This window comes from Lepidochelys kempii, chromosome 4 (assembly GCF_965140285.1).
Source record: "Lepidochelys kempii isolate rLepKem1 chromosome 4, rLepKem1.hap1, whole genome shotgun sequence".
NCBI classification, from domain to species: Eukaryota; Metazoa; Chordata; order Testudines; family Cheloniidae; genus Lepidochelys; species Lepidochelys kempii.
In genome coordinates, this window is record NC_136383.1 from 96,378,507 (window position 1) to 96,393,352 (window position 14,846).

Genomic DNA, 14,846 nt, shown 5'->3' on the forward strand with positions numbered 1-14,846 from the left:
TGTTAAGGGGAAATCCTCTGTCAGAAATCCTGTATCCTCTCACCTAGGGTTGCCAACTTTCTATTCTCACAAAACCGAATACCCTTGCCCCGCCCCTCCTCCGATGCCCCACCCCTTCTCAGAGGCCCTGCCCCTGCTCACTCCCACCCTCGCTCATTTTCACCGGCCATCCCCTGGGGTGTGGGCTCTGGGGTGGGCCCAGAAATGAGGGGTTCAGTGTATGGGAAGGGGTTCTGGGCTGGAGTTAGGGTGCGGGGGGGGGGGTTAAGGCTCTGGCTGGGAGTGTGGGCTTTGGGATGGGGCCAGGGATGAGGGATTTGGGGTGCAGGAGGGGCTCCGTGCTGGGACTGAGGGGTTCAGAGGATGGGAGGGGGATCAGGGCTGGGGCGGGGGGTTGGGGCGCAGTTCAGGCTCCAGGCAGCGCTTACCTCAAGCAGCTCCCAGAAGCAGAGGCATGTCCCTGCTCTGGCTCCTATGCGGAGGCGCAGCCAGACGGCTCTGCACGCTGCCCCATATGCAGGCGCCACCCCCACAGCTCCCATTGACTGTTTCCTGGCCAATGGGAGCTGCCAGGGCAGCGCTTGCGATGGGGCCAGTGTGTGGAGCCCCCTGCCTGCCCCTGTGCGTGGGAGCTGACGGAGGGGGCCATGCCGCTGCTTCTGGGAGCCATGTGGCGTGGAGGCTAGGAGGTAGCCTGCCAGCCCCACTGTTTGCCACTGCCAACTGGACAGTCAATGGATGCTGACCGGAGCCGCCAGAATCCCTTTTCAATCAGGTGTTCCGGTCGAAAACCGAACACCTGGTCACCCTACTCTCAGCTTGCATGATCATGTTAAGGTGGATAAGCATTCTGTACTGGATTACAATTAGAAAACTGTAGGAAGGTGCAGGTGCACAACAGAATGTGGTTGTTGGCCTGATGGATCTAAGATACACAAATCAAAATTCATTTGAAAACTGAAAAATTAAAGACACTACTGTACTAAAAAGGATTACACATAGTCTAATGCACAAAGTGAAAAAATTGTGTATTTTGGCACAGAAAAATATTGAATCTCTGACTGATTTATTTTTTTACAATCATGCAAATTTTAGAATCCAGCTCAGATGGAAAGGATTATAGGACGTGTTTTGGAGTTGGGTGGTTTGGTGGTGGTGGTGTTTTGGGTTTTTTTGCTTGGTTTGGTTTGTTTTTTTCCAGGAGAGGGAGATTGTCTCACCCTATAGCAGCCTCAGCTAATGGATAACATGAAGATGAAAAATCCCTTAGCAAACCATGCAAGGACTCTGATTTTGATGCTGATATGGATATTATTTCATTGTTGGAGAGTGTTTGTTTTGGCTTTTTGCTTTAAAATTGTTGTTATACAGAGTTCTCCACATCCTTGCAAGCGCCTCTGCATTGGCCTAATACAAAGCCCACTGAAGTGAATAAAAATACTTCCACTGACTTCAGTAGGTCTTGGATCAGGCCCTGTGTCCCGAAAGGGACTACATGTGGTTATAGTTTTCAATTCTGTAAAGATAGTAAGTAGTTTACCTCTTAATAGCATCTTAATCCTGATTTGAAATCCCTACCTCTGTAAAGGGACAGTGCTGGCAAAATACTGTTTAAAATGTTAATCCAGAACTTCAGAACTTTTTCATATTCTGAACCATATTTTACCAAAGAGTTTTGCTTGTGGGTCACCTCCCCTCCCATTTGAATATCCATGTGACAACTACAGCAATTGCTGACATGGAAAAGTTATACCAGAGGCATGGTTTTTCAGTGTTTTATTTTTCTCTTTTTCTCTTATCTCATTGCCCTTCCCATCTGTTCTGTTCCTCTCTCCTTTTGCTCACCTACATATGCTTCCCAGCCACTTGGTCCTCTGTTCCCCCAGACTTTCTTTCTGTAATGATGGATGTCAATTCTAACTCCATTAGTAGTTTCAGTCCCTGTGGTTGCTCTTGACTCCTCACTTCTCCCCTTTCTCTTACATCTATGTGACCACTGCTGCAGCCCTCACATTCTCTATACGAGGTGCTGGCTGGTGATCACGTGGTGCTGGCTCTCCTTGTTTCCAGCAGTTTTTAGTAGTTTCCAGCAGTTTTTAGTAGTTTCCAGGTAGATCCTGGCAATGAAGATCCTGGAGGTTTGTAGAAGCTGGTAAGGAGAAGGAGAGCAAGCCCCATATTACTAGCCAACTCCCTGCAGTCCACAAGCATGGACCAGCGGTACATGGACCACACTTGAGGAAAGTTAGACATTGGCCATCATTTTTCTTGATTAATTCAAATCGTTTTCTTACTCAGCCCAGAAGAGGTACTTTCCTGTGTCAAGGATTATTTGTAAAATATAAATCTATAAATACAGTGGAAATCAAAATTACACTGATGCAAGAAAATATTTCTATTTGTTTTGATCAGTGTGTTTTATCAGTGTTTTGATAAGATTTGACCTTTGCTTATTTCAGACTTAAAAGTTAGTTTATTTTTACCAAAGAAATTAGCTAATACATATCTACATTGTTCAAAAGGTAAAACTTTAGATTAGAAAGGTAGTACAATATGTGCCATGCTTTCATGGTGAGATTAACTGGGATGTCTCCCAGGGCTTTAGTCTAATATCGACCCCTATTCAAACAGGGTAGCGTTAGCATAAATTCCATTTAGCATAATCACATTCACCTAATGTTTAGTGGTTAAGTGATGCTTAACTGCGTGTTAAATAGGCAAGCTCCAGTCAATTAATAGAGAACTTTACTGAAATAAAGATGAAGTATTCCTTTTTATTGACCCATTTTTATTCAGTACCATTTTTTTAAAAAAGAAAAAAGGTCTCTTCCCTTAATAATAAGCAACAGGGCATCCTAATTAAGAGGATTCTACTCTATTTTCAGCTCTACAGCAGAGCCAAGCTACAATTTTACGCGCACAGAAAAATTCTCATCCATTTTTCTGGTCAATCTGTTTTATGACTTCTGTTTGAAATAACGATTCAATCCCAGTTCATATGTACTGTAAATTCCCATTAGATGGAGCATAGGATACATGCACAAATTATGGAAGTTTTCATTTCAGGCTAAGGGAAATATTCATTTTTACAGCAAACCGCAGAATAACTGGCATCATCCTGGAAACCATTCTGTCGGGATCCAGTTACGTTTTTGAATACTGTGTTCTCCTGCTGAGATGCTTCTCCACTGTAGGCCCAAGCCCAGAAAAGTAAAGGGCTGATGAAAGTTGCTGTAACCGCCAAGATTTTTCTACACTGGAATGGGGAAGTGTTCCTGTCCCACTGACATTAATGGCAAAATTCCTTTTGACTTCACTAGGAGCAGGAGCAGGAAGTCTAGCCTGCAAACACTTCTGCACATGCTTAGCTTTCTGCACGTGAGCATCCTAGTGGGATAGACTTTGATGGGGTTAGGTATGATCAGTGTCAAGCTGACAGCCCCTTGGGTACTCCAATCTATCTTGTCACCTAGGCAAGGTTGGCTTTGTGACAGATGGTCCCTTATACCAAAAATCACAATAATATTCAGGTTACTCCCTGTCCCAAAGGGACCAGTCACTTACCCCAGGTCAGCTGTACCTTAGATCTCACACGAAAGAAAATGCTTGTCACCAACCCTATAATAAAAGATCTAAAGATTTATTAACTAGGAAAAGAAAATAAGAATTATTTACAAGGTTAAAGCAGGTAAACATTGCATACACCCAAATGAGTTAGTCTTAACTTTCAAAAAGTAATGAAAGCTTCTATAATAAGCAAGGGCTATAAGTCCTTTAGAGCTAACCCAGGGCAAGCACTGGGGATCTTTTGCTTATGCTTAGTTCTCTCACAGTCCAAGCAAGCATAAAAAATACAATTCCTTCTTGTTAGGGCTTTTTATTCCTTTCCCCCTTCTGCATAAAGTTGCAAATTCAGCTCTTGGGAGGAATTCAGTTGAAAGTCTCCTCTTCATGGGGAATGTGGGGAAGAGAGCAATGCACAAAGTCTTTTGTCTTCTGATGGCTCATGTGATGTTGATGGGCCTTATTGTGCTGGGCAAGAGATAAACATCTCCTGTTGGAAACTAGTATTTCACACTTGTTAATGCATCTGTCCTGTCTGGTGACTTACAGTTAAAGAGCAAACACTTAAATATTACCTTATAACGTGGGATGTAGGTATTATCAGTCAGATTAATGCATGCAACAAATTGCAAGCATTTCATAAAGTCTAGACGCATTTTTATAACTCTGATATCTGTTTTAACAACACTAACACATAGGTGAACCAGACTGATTCCAGCTATGTATTTGTCAGTGTTCAGTTGAAACCTAGGGGCCTTGGCATGAGCTGGCTTGTAGCTTCTGCACTTCCACATTCTGGGAGGTGACAACTCCAGTGACTTGTCCAGAAGTCAATACATCTTGCTCAGAAGGCAGTATTCTCTTTTCTGCCCAATCATTTGCATGCAAGATTTCAATTGTTATACCTTTTCCATAGATTAATTTACCATTGGTAATTCTGGAAGGGTATGAACTGGAGCCCTCATATCCTTGATAATTTTTCTACAAAAGAGAGAGGAGGGGTTTTGTTTGTTTCCTTGAAATACAGAATAGTTTGAACCCTAGCTACAGGAGAGTCAAGTTGGATTCTTAACAACCTGGGTGTCTTGTGGGAGCAGGCCAGTATTGCAGAATTGTGTTCTGTACTGTAGGACTGTGCTCATGGATGTTGCTTAAGACATTTAGTTGACTTGATGAATTATTGAAGTTGACATATAGTCTGTGCCTTGGCAGATGGGAAGATGATAGTTTGATTGATGATTTGGAAGCCGATGGTGTTTTCAGATTTCTGCATGATACAGTAACTCTGGTTTTGAAGAAAGAGAGGGAAGGGGTTTTATTGATGAGATATCCTCCCCATCCTGACAGGTATGCAGACATAGCCCTGATCTTGCAAAGGCTTATGCATATACCTATCTTTACAGATGTGAGTAGTCCTGCTGTAAACAATAGGACTATTCAGGTGCTTTAAATTAAGCACATATGGAAGCATTTGCTGGGTTTGGGCCCAATTCCCTGAAACATCATAGTGCAGGCTTTTTTTGGCTCCTCACAGGTTGAAAATTGATCAAATATTTACTAAATAATTTTTGCTGCTGATTGTCATTAACTCTGTATATTTAGTTCAGCCTTGTTATGAATACATGGTATTACATACAAAAATTTCTGTTAAATTACCATTATTTAGGTTGCAAAGTCAAGCACTGGGAAGTTAGAACATGCCAAATTTACAGTTGCCTGTGCCACCCTAAATCATCTTTCTTGTGCACCCAGCCTGTGCATTGAATGAGGCAGGGGTCCTGTGGGGAAAAATAGTATATCATTCTGTAATCAAAATCACAGTACATACAAGGAGCATGGCATGCATGGGCAACCATAATTCTGGCATTTCCTAACTATTGAGAATGTTGCAAGCAAAATAAGGTTCTGTTAATGTCGTTTTTTGTATGTCATTGCCTAGGAGTTTTTCAAGGACAAAGGTGAAAACAAATTATGTTATGTGCAACTGTAATAATACTCCCCTTCATATATCATCCACTGGGCTTGAACTCTGAGCCTTAAACCCTACAGCACGGATTACTACAACCTGAGGTAGAGAGCTAACCACATTAGCTGGCTACAGGAGAGTAGAGTGTTATCCTAGAAACCTATCCTAGAATATGAGGATGGGATGCTGTTGCCCTGTGCTGGGTCCAGGAGAGGAGGAGGGGAGTCTAGCCTGGCCTCTCTTCCTCCTGCCAGAGAGAAAGAGAGACAGAAATACTGGGATCATGTGCCAGGTTGGGAAGTGGAAAAGAGATTTTGGGGGAAGTTTAGCTTGGTGCTCTCTCACATTGCCCTGCCATCCCTAGCCACAGCTTCTGGCAGCTCCCAGACATTCCCAGTAGAGTGTCTGCTGTTGCCTTGGCAGAAACATAGGCCAGTCTCTTTAAAATGTTCAGTGATTTTTGGCAGGCTGACAGAATTTTGTGGTGTGTGGGGGAATAGTGATTTTTAACACTTTTCAACTCTATTAAATCCAAATGGAATGACATGGGACAAAGAAAAGGCACATCTGTAGTGTATGGGGTTTTCCTTGCAGGATATCATATGTCTGCTGCAAACAATGGCGGTATTAATACTTATGAAAGAAAAGTCACAATACTCCTTTATAGTGGAAAGTGTAAGACAACACTTTTCTGAGGTGTTTCCCACTTAAACCATAACCACCCTCCTTTCTTTGGTCTTTATAGCATTGGTTTTGTCTATCTTATGCTGTTATAATAGTTTAGTCTGTTTTGAACAGTGCAGTGCCCTGCGCATGCCCCTAAAAAAAGGGATGCTTTCTAAATACCTTTTATTATTATTTAATGGGGGGAGGAGGGTTATCTCTTTAAGGTTTTAAATCTTTGCAATTCAGCACGAAAACTCAAGTAATTTCTCAACAGGGCTAGATTAAATATGGCTGCAGAGGCTTTTGTGTAATATGCTCCAAAAAAATTAGCTTGTTAGTTGAGGTACATTGTCTGATGTGGTTCAGTAAAGCAAAGCACAATAGTTTAGAATGGTGTTGATATGCCAGGATATTGCCACAGCTGATCAAGCAGAGTGCAAGAATTTCTAGTGCTGTTTTATAATCATGGATTTCACAGCATGCTTTCAAAACCCTGATTGGATTTGCTTTAATGGCTTTGCCTCATCTTAGATATTGCCTTTTTATTTATAAGAAAATAACTGATAACTGAATAACTTCACTCATAGCAGAAGGCACTACCCAGATCTGTTCTGTATTTTAGAATACGTGTGCTAGTCCTTGAAGTTAATACTTTTACTTGGCCCTGATTCTGCAAACTGCTCCACATGGGTGGACCCTGAACCTGTGCAGACCTCTGCTGACTTCCACTGGGCTCTGCTTAGGTGCTGTGACCTGCTCGTGCAAAGCGGTTTGCAGAATCAGGGCCTTATTTATGTATACAACTCAGTGAAAACATTGGGTGCTCTTTCAAGGATAAGCTTGTTAAGAGGCCTCATACATCACTACTTTACAACACATCAAAGGAATAGTATTGATTGGAGTAAATACTCAGTAAATAGTAAAGCCATGGAATGTAAAGTAGATGGCTTTCAGTAGTATTTTAAATTCATATAAACACAGATTTTAGCCTTTAAATCAGCACTCCATTAGAGTAGGCCCTAATCCTGCAATATGCTGCACACAGGGATCCATTCTCTTTGCAGTGTTGGGGGCATAGTCATTACCAGGGATCTCGGGGAGGAGGGAAGAGGAAGGGAGACTGAGTGTTTCTAATCAGAAACTCTGATAGAGTTATGGTTTAAATCCATATCCATTCATTTAAAACAGCTCTGCTAGAATGTTGCCGTTATAACAAGATACAAAATATCTGGAATTGTAGGTAAAAAAACAAAAATGCTTGAAAGGTGGGACATTAGAAGGTTGTAGTTTTTAAAAAACACTCCAAAGTTTCAGAAAGTCTAGAAATACATACTTACTGTTCCAGTACCAACCAGAGCTAATAAAAGTGTTTGGGTGACTGGGGGACCCTAAATGCTTACAAACGTGGTGCCTACAAACCCTTCAGGGCTGGACCAGCAAGCTTGATTAATGTGCAGGCCCCCTCACGAGATAAAATTCATGATGGTTTTATGTAACAGTTCATTTTTTCCATAGCTAATAATTTTTCAGAGATAGCATAGTTAAATATACCCTTTTCCCTCAGTTCACCTTGAGGCCTGATGAATGCAACCTATTTGGAGGTTTTAGTCCAGTTTTACTTTTGAGATGCTGGGTCAGAAGGGAGCTTCACTAATTTACATCAGCTAAAGATTTGGCCCACTGTGTGCACTAGCAAAAAAGGATTAGACTTTCCAATATGGGACTCCTTGTCATCAGCCTCCCTCTGAGGGGAAAGGCATTGAAGAGTGTCTTCATACTGATGGAATGACTGGGGGTCAGCTTGCCATGTCTAGTCTAATTCTAGTCAGCCAGTCTGCTGGGGGTAGAGAAATTTGCAGTTGGCAGGGACTGTTGACTAAGTGGCAAAGGTTAGTGACTGTGTGCTGAGGGGGCAGCACATTATGAGAAAAGAAAAACAAAGGTGGGTGGAAGGCTGCAGAAAAAGGTAGTTGAAGGTTTGCCTGGGTTGTGTCTGCTGCCCTTTCAATCCTGCTACTGTATGGTCTGCCTACACTACAGGGCCAGCTGCGCCTCAGAGTTCCCATCTGTAAGGTGGGTAAACAGAAATGCCTACCTCCCAGGATGGTTGTGAGGCTGAATTAGAACTTCAGCACTCTGACAGCCATGCTATACTGTGTGAGTGCTTAGTATTAGGCAAACAATCTTTTTGTTACAGGGCATTTACTTTAAAGTTATTTAACATTTGAAAAAATAGTAATGTCAGAAATTTAAGTCAATTAATGTGAGTGAAGCTCAGCAGGCACACATCTCCCTTATGCAATCATATTTCTAATTACTGTCTGCATATTTTAAGCATTCTCTAATTCTTTGAAATACAGCTTTATTCAGGTAGTTTGCTGGTTGCTTGTCTTATTTTCTATTATTTTAGAAGCTGAATATGAATCTTTGCAGAAAAGCACACTATTTTCCCTCTTCTTTAGCTGTCTTTATTCTTTAAGTATTTAATAAAATGTTCTTTTAAATTTCCCTCTGCATTTACAATTGCAGTTGGGTTTATGGGTTATGAACGCAATGAGTTTTCAGTGTTCTAACGTTGTAATGAGCTCTTTAGAGAGTAAGCATCAGAGACTGGTAATGTGTTCCATGGATATGCAGTGGTGTCAAGTTAGTGCCGATTTGCTGAGGTAGCTGTTTTGGCTGAGCCACTGATTTTGTTCTCTGAGAACTCAGACATATGCTTCTTAAATTAAAGCCAAACTTGCTATTTTTTAAGATGCTGCTATTTCTAATGTGTTAATTCATTTTGTCTGCAGAGACTTTGCTTATGTAGCAAGAGACAAAGACACAAGAATTTTGAAATGTCACGTGTTTCGATGTGATACGCCTGCGAAAGCCATCGCAACAAGTCTGCACGAAATCTGTTCTAAGGCAAGTGGATTATAACAACTCATTCATTAACCTCGTGAATGGTTCTTAGAACTGGTACTATAATCAGCACTCTAAGTTGTGGCCTTATGCTGTTAGTCTGTGGCGCTAACAGTGAGAAATGTTACTCTAAGAGTTTGTAAAGGAAGGGGCTTGAGTGGTGTCAATAAACTATGGGAAGATGAACATTTAGATTTGAAGACCACAGTATCTGTTATAGATTTGACCAATGTGTGTATTAGCTTAAAGACTTTTTTATCTAATAAAGGGGAAGTATGAGGGTGGTCAGTGGGACAGTCGTAATTAAGGTTGCCAGGTATCCAGTTTTCAACCAGGATGCCTGGTCGAAAAGGGACCGTGGTGGCTCCCGCTGACCAGGTGGCTAAAAGTCTGGTCGGCAGCGCAGTGGGACTAAGGCAGGCTCCCTGCCTCCATGCAGCTCCCAGAAGCGGCCGGCATGTTCCTGCAGCCCCTACGCATAGGGGCAGCCACGGGGACTCCGCGCCCTACCCCCACCCTGAGCGCCCTTCCACAGCTCCCATTGGCCACGATTCCTGGCCAATGGGAGCTGCGGGAGTGGTGCCTGTGGGCTCAGGCAGTGCACAGAACCCCACAGCCCCTCTGCCTAGGAGCTGGACATGCCAGCTGCTTCCGGGAGCTGCCTGAGATGAGTGCTGCCCGGCCAGAGCCCGCACACCGAATCCCCTCCCACACTCCAACCCCATGCCAGGTCAGAACCCCCTCCCACACCCAAACTCCCTCCCAGAGCTCAGACCCCCTTCTGACCCAGCTGTGAGCCCCCTCAGGCACCCCAAACCCTTCATCCCCAGCCGGAGTCCACACCCCCTCTCATACCCCAACCCTCTGCCCCAGCCCTGAGCCCCTCCTGCACTCCAAACCCCCTCAGCCTCGGCCCCTCCCCAGAGTCCACACCTCCTCCCGCACCCAAGCCCAAAAGTGAAAGTCAGTGAGGGTGGGGGAGAGCGAGTGACAGAGGGAGAGGGGATGGAGTGAGGGGGGGCGGGGCCTTGGAGAAGGTGCAGGGAAAGGGGTGGGGCCTAAGGGAAGGGGGGCGGGGCAAGGCTGTTCAGTTTTGTGCGTTTACAAAGTTGGCAACCCTAGACTTGTAATAAACATTATTGGAAACAAATTGGAATGGTGAATAGTGTCATGGCTAAATAAAACAGACCTTTTTAGAAGTAATGGTATTCTTCTGGCAGCCAATGCGTGAAAAATCTGTTAGCGACACCATCAACTTAAAAATTTTTTTTTCTGAAGTTTTTGTACCTACTTTTGTTTCAAGTAATACATGAGATTCCTGTAACTGAAAGAGATTAGAGATAGACATTTCTTTATCATCAGTTGGTTTCCATTGTGCGTTTGACAAATTCTCTGTTCCCCTGAATGGTCAGTTAATCAGTGCCCTCTGTTTGTGTTGGTCTTTCCTTCAGTAGCAAAGCCTTTTACAAAATAGGAAAATCTGACTGAAAATCTGTAAAAATTGGCAGGGGACGTACCTGAGACTATTTTTAACTCTTATTGAAACTCCACTAGTTTTCAAGTTGATCATGTCCCTTAAAAAAAACTTCTTTGATTTGTTTTTTCTTCCGTTTAAAATGTGTCTATTTAAAGGGATGCTTCCAAAATAAAACACACATTTAGTTGTCTATCTTACTAACAGTACCTGGGATTATTAAAACTTTAAGTTTTAAAATTCAGGTTACATTTTGTGTCTGGAAGTATGCTTGTGTTTGCTTTGTACATTTTTCTCAGTTTGGAGAATGAAAATCAATGACGTTTGTTTCCTTTTTCTTTGTGGTCAATTTAATTGTCTGATTTTTTTTATTTTCATATTTATTTTGAGTTTTGCAGTCTTTGAGTTACAAACACTGCAAGCATAGTAGACAAATTGGCAGCTTGATTGATCGGTTATGGAACTGGGTGCTGTTATAACTATAGAAGCTAAAATAGAGGTACACTTAATGGTTAGCAAAGGTAAGGTACTGTAAACCACATTCTTCTGTTTGCTCCACTGCAAAATACAAAAGCATCCAAATGAAGCTGGAAGTTAACAAATTAAAATCTGCTAAAAGGAATTATTTGTAACACGATGATAAAATTGTCTTCTGGCAGTGAGTTCCACGGGTTTGTATAAAAGGCTTAAAAGAGAGCTTAGTAGGATTAAAAAAGAATTAGACATTTCTATATGAAAAATTAGAACATCCACAGTTACGTTATGTGGGTTAGGATAGAATTTTCCCCCAGGTCAGATTGACAGTGACCTTGGGGATTTTTTGCCTTCCTCTGGGTGCTTCCTCTCGCCTTCCTCACATCATTGTGGCCTGTGATATACAGGAGGTCAGACTAGATGATCTAGAGGTCTGTTCTGGCCTTTAGCTCTATGACTCCATATAACTTTAAACTTAAGGTTAGGGGTAATACACCTTGCCCTGAGCAGTGGCAGAAGTAGGTCATGGAACTGTACGAAACCTGGCAGTTCTGGCTGGGGTGGGTGCTTGAGGAGCTGCTGGGGAGTAGGTAGTTCCTCGGCTCTGGTGGGCAGGGAGCTGTTCAGGTAGCTGGAGGCTTAGTGCTAGGGCAAACCTGGTGCAGCTGGGTACAGCAAGGATGGGCTAAGAGAGGCTGGAACTGGTAATGGGCCCCTCATCTTGGACACATGGTGGGGGCCTGGTGCATACTAAGCGCGTGACATTCTCAGAGAGTGTCCTGTGGTCCCTTGCTTCACTGATGGACTGTGCATTCTTGGATTTTTCTCCCTGCAGGTTGTAGGATGCATAGCGGAAACCAGTGGAATTCTGGGATTTCAAAAAATCCCCTGATTCCACTCTCTGTCCCATGCTTACTCTCTCTCTGGGTGGGCTAGTGCCATTCTCAAATTGCTGATGGTGAACACAGACCTAAGAATGCTCTGTGCTGCTATGCTGGGCACAGAGGCTGTGTGAGCTTTATTTGAGCTCTTGGAGATGGGGGCTTTGGTTCTGGACTTTGCCTGCTGCACCCCCAAGCAGATGATGAGCTTGCAGCTGCAGGTCTTCGTGCGGCAGTGGCGGAAGGAGGACAAGATGAGGAAGACAAAGACAACACCTGGCAACTGCTACTACAGGAAGTCTTCCTGGAGCAGCTTCTCACAGTGCAGCCCTTTTTCTCGGCTCAGGAGGCCAGCATCAGTTGGTGGAGAGGAGGGTTCTGCAGACCTGGGATGACCAGGATGGCAAAGGCAACTTTCTTTGAAATCCACGCTAAACTAGCCACGGAGCTGCAGCAGGAGAGCACCACCATGCATTGCCCCATAGCTGTTGAGAAACGGGTTGCTGTTGCATTTAGCAGTTGGCCATCCCCTAACGTTTTCTGGCCCATAGCCAACCAATTCAGCATAGGGAGATTGACTGTTGGGACCATCGTCAAGCAGGTTGTACTGACAGCACTCATTCCCGTTGGTAACAATGGCTGTGCACACAGGGGGTTCCCAAACTCTATTGGGACAACTGGGGGGACCGTCTCCCTAATGTTTGCCAGGACTCAGAGTTTATAAACAGCTGCATATTTTCAGGCCTGACATTCAAAGTAAGAGGAACACTAGGCATCCCTGACAGCATTGCCCGGGCCATTCCTTTCTATTCCTTAGTGATGACCTTTATCAGCTGTACATCGAGGTGTTATCCTGGGGGTCGGGGGCGGGGGGGAGGATGGATTGTGAATGTTGCTGTTTGTCTTATGGGTGGTTTTCCTGTGTACCATGCACTGCAGATTCTTTGAGAGTGAATTTTAATGGTTTGTATTATTAAACAACCAGAAATAAACCTGTAATTAAAACAACAAGACCCAGCTTTTGAAGTGACACAGTGCAGTGGAGGGCAGCAAACAACAATATGGGGTGGTCCAGTTCACAGACGAGTGTATGTCTTGCCTCTGCCTCTTCTTGTTTGGCTGCCTTCCAGTGTTGAGTGGCTCAAAGGTTTCAGGGGTGTTAGGTGGCTCAAAAGAGCTGGGCTCCCAGGGCAGTTTCTCTCACAGCGTGAGCTTGGGCCAGGGAGGGGAATGGCATCTGAGAGCCTGGCTACTGAGATGTGGCAGGGAACATATGTAGGTGTTCCCAGTACCCTGTATTGTCCAGGGGTTGCAGAATATGGCTGGGTCTTTGCTGAGGGCACTGCGTTGTATATGTGCCTGCTAGCAGCATGGACTGCAGCCAAACATTCTGCTTCTATATTGCCTCCAGGAGTTGCCTCTGCATGTTCCCCTCTTTCTCTGCAATGTCTCTGGCTACTGCAATGCTCTCTCTGGGTAGCATCCTGTCTTTCCCTCTCCAACCTCAAATACAACCCCCAGGGCTCCATATTTTTTCAGTTTTGAGGGGGAGTCTGCTATGTAGTCTGTGAACATTGTCTCCTGAGTTCTTCGTTTCTTCCCCCTCAAGTTAGGCAGTCACTCAGCTGTTGATAAAGGCTCTGTCCTTGAGGATCTGGCCACTGCAGGTATCGTGGCTGGGAGAGGAGGCGGGGGAAACCCAAACAGTTATTGTTCATGTTCCAGAGAGGCTATTAATGCATTTTTTCAACATTTACGTCTGTTTTCCCCTCTCTGAGATTCTTCCCAGTCTTAGGGGCACTTCAGAGATGGTATGTGCATGGAAGCTAGATTGGGATTTTTGCAACTGGACTTTGGAGGCTGGGGATGGAGTCAGGGGGGAGGTTGGGAATTAAGTTCCTGGTCTGTCTTTGCAATCTAGGCTATGTCTTGAATGTTGGCGCAGGCTGAGAATTATGTTCCCCGTCAGTCTTTGCCTCAAACTTGTAAGACAACTCTGTGAAGCCGGTGAACTAAATCTGGGCATCCACTCTTTAGCAGTTCGGATGAAATATTGTCAGGACTAGGTGCTTTATCATTTCGTAACTGTTTGATGGCAAGTATCTCTTCCTCTAATGTGGTAGGTCTGTTTTCAGATCAGTTCTCTTTTTAGATTAAATTGTAGTCTACATTTTGGGTGGGAATCTCCTCATTAATTTGCAAAAATGTTCACACTCACACACGCATCGATATTCTGCCAGTATTTTCCATTTTTGTCCTTAAGTGGCAGAAGCCGCAAGAATGAGCATCCAGTTATGACCTTCAGTGTCTCAAATACACATTTCTGGTCATGTCTTTCAGAGGTATCGTCTACACACTGCACCATGCTAATCCACCGCTGTTCCACTCGTTCAGAAGACTGGAAAAGGAGCTGTATCATCCCTTTTTTTCAAAAAAGGGAGAGTGTTCAGCCTGCTCAAATTATAGGGGAATAATGCTGCTGTCAGTCCCAGGGAAGGGGTTTAGGATCATTCTACTGAACTGGCTGAAATACCGTATCAGTCCAAAAAGAAGAGGCAAGCAGTGAGATTTCTGTACCGGTCAACCTACCATCCAGACTGTATGTGCTCTGTCAAATGTATTGGAAAATGACACGAGCAACAAAAAGAAGTTAACATCACATTTGTAGATTTTGCAGCCACTTTTGACACAGTGCATCCATCAGCACTGTGGCTACTGCTATGCCAGTATAGGGCGCCGAAGGACTTAGTGTGGCAAGTGGAGGAACTGTACCACAGTACATTTAGTGGTATGAGGGTCAATGGTTGTATTATAGACTGATTTGGGGTAGATTCAAGGATACGCCAGGGATGCGTTCTCTTATCCACATTATTTAATGTTCTGATAGACTATCCGATGTCAAAGCTGACTGAGG

General features: G+C 43.8%; 1 protein-coding gene across 11 annotated transcripts in view; it reads left to right on the top strand.

Moving 5' to 3' along the window:
- APBB2 (amyloid beta precursor protein binding family B member 2) overlaps window positions 1-14,846 on the top strand; it is a 319,944-nt gene that overhangs the window by 289,311 nt on the left and 15,787 nt on the right. For all 11 annotated transcript variants that reach the window (XM_073342186.2, XM_073342194.2, XM_073342189.2 and 8 more), the window contains one exon: window positions 8,992-9,106. In XM_073342186.2, coding sequence (XP_073198287.1) covers window positions 8,992-9,106 — 115 coding nt within the window. The remainder of the gene's footprint in view (window positions 1-8,991; window positions 9,107-14,846) is intronic.